Source organism: Echinops telfairi, unplaced genomic scaffold (assembly GCF_000313985.2).
Source record: "Echinops telfairi isolate 266 unplaced genomic scaffold, ASM31398v2 ScPeMD7_7463;HRSCAF=8501, whole genome shotgun sequence".
NCBI lineage: Eukaryota > Metazoa > Chordata > Mammalia > Afrosoricida > Tenrecidae > Echinops > Echinops telfairi.
The window spans coordinates 7,782,880-7,785,105 of record NW_022111363.1 but is presented as its reverse complement, the minus strand read 5'-3'; the positions used below and the strand labels follow the sequence as shown (position 1 = coordinate 7,785,105).

Sequence of the window (2,226 nt, the reverse complement as noted above, 5' to 3'; positions counted from 1 at the left end):
CCCCCGTCTCGTTGATCCTACTGGTACTGTATATAGCACAATAACACGTGTAAAATGCGCTATCCAAAACAACCGAGCTTTGTGTGTGTGATGATTCAGGATTTTCCCCCACAGATCTTAGGAAGGTAAAATAGTGCACCTATGTGGTTTTGGCAAACATTTTGTGAGTCACGCCCTAGGCAAAGTCTGAGGAAGAACCCGCTTAGTTATTTATGCCGGGAGACGGAATGGATTGCCTCACCAAATGGAGTAACGAATGATGTTAAATAGCCTCAGCTCTAGACCAGTCAGGCTTTGCCACAGAATGGGTTGTAAAGGCACCCTGGGTTTCAGATCTCTCTTGGGTTTCAGCGTGGTGTAAAGAGAATGGGTACCTTGATTTAGCCAGAGGGGATGCTCTGACAGCACTCCAGTGCGCCACTGTACATCCAGGGCTCAGGAAGAAACAACATTGTTGCCTTAGCCACTGAAATAACTCAGAAAATGCTTGCACTCAGTGTGTGCAATTCATTCACCGGAAGAGCCCCTCGGCCCATCGTTCAGAACTTATTGATTGACTTGCACCCTGTTCTGATAACCTTGCTTACCTGAGTTTCTCCGACTGCAACAGATGAGACACAGCATGTCGGAGGAGAAGGAAGCTGTTAGGTGGAGGCCGGCTGCCACTGGTTCAAGCACAGATCACACGGGAGGAAAGATCCTGTCACAGTTAGGGCCTGTCTGGCCATTGGTGCTCGTTACGCTGACTGAGACATGAACGATGTTCAAGTGTGTCGGGGTATTTCCTTCCAGGGTGTCATTAAGTACTGCCCAGACGAGCCATGTCCCACGAGCTGTTAATAAGTGTCCCACAAACGAGGTCAGCTACATTGTGGGAATACTGTGTGCACAGCGCACACGAAGAAATTAATGCTTCTCAAAGACCTTCACAACTTAAAAAACAAATTTAATCGTTTTATTGACATGTAATTCACCTATCTTACAGTTCAGTAGTATAAGCATATTAAGAGCGGTGCACAATTTTTTTAATTTAATTTTTTCTAAACCTACTTGACCCTAGCGTCACTCCCCCTCCCCCACATCACTATCTAATGGAACGGGGTGAGGGACTTGAGGCTACTATGATTTATACTTTTTTTTTTTTAATCAAGTTCAAAACAAAAAGCCACCATCGTGTTTCAAGGTATTTGCTCTCCTGAAATATCCCATTTCTTTTTCTTTTTTTTTAACCTTTTATTAGGGGCTCATACAACTGTTATCGCAATCCATACACACATCAATTGTGTAAAGCGCATTTGTACATCATTCTCAAAACATTTTCTCTCCACTTAAACCCCTGAATGTCCCACTTCTTGAGGGTGTCGGGTGGTGGCATTTTCTGCCCGTGCCATTTTTCACAAGTCACCCGGCAGAAATTGTGTCTTGTGGAGCGTCCCCGTCTCGGCGGCGGAGCCTGTCACTCAGCATGGTGTGCTCTGCTTTCAGGGCGCTCGATGACATCAGTGAGAGCATCCGAGAACTCCAGTTTTACCGAAGTAGCATCTTCAAGAAAAAGACAGACGAAAAGAAGAGGAAACTCATAGAAAATGGAGAGAACGAGAAGACCGTGAGTTGATGCCAGTTCCCACGCTGCCGCCACGGGTTTCTCTGGACGCAACTCCCGGCTACCTTTTCTCTGATGATGCTGTTCACCCCGCTGCTCGGCAGAGCTCGTGCTTTCAGTTAACGTACACCGGAGACGATGACTCCCACAGGCAGCCCCAGAATCACTGTTTTCCTGTCTGTGCTGATGCCATTGATAAGTGAAGGAGCTTCTTTGTAAGTACCAGGCCCTATCCACCCCTTGGTACAGAACTGCATTTGCTTTTAGACGATTTCTTTTGTTTAAAAAAATACTAAAAAATAAATAAAGCTAGTTCTATTGAAATGCAAAGCTTTTCGGTATCAATTCTTTAGTAGTTTTATTGGAGAAAAGTACCCTTTTTTCTTTTTTTAAGATGGCATGGCTAATATTTAAACTCCCACTGAACCCACTCGTTGAATTGAATGCAGTTCATAGCCTACAGGGCAGATTAAATGTCCCTTTAGAGGCTCAGAGACTATCATTACAGGAGCAGACAACCTCATCTTTCTCCTGAGCAGCAGCTGGTGGGTTTGAACTGCAAACCTGTGACTAGCAGCCCAACTGTTTAATCCACTAAACCATCAGGGCTCCGTGGTGGATTA

The 2,226-nt window shown here is 45.1% G+C and overlaps 1 protein-coding gene across 1 annotated transcript in view; it reads left to right on the top strand.

The window, feature by feature from the left end:
* Window positions 1-1,933, top strand: part of REXO2 (RNA exonuclease 2) — a 10,997-nt gene extending 9,064 nt beyond the window's left edge. Inside the window, exon 7 of the mRNA XM_045283612.1 lies at window positions 1,486-1,933. Within this exon, the coding sequence (XP_045139547.1) occupies window positions 1,486-1,615 (130 nt within the window). The 3' untranslated portion in view covers window positions 1,616-1,933. The remainder of the gene's footprint in view (window positions 1-1,485) is intronic.
* The last annotated feature ends 293 nt before the right edge of the window (window positions 1,934-2,226 follow it).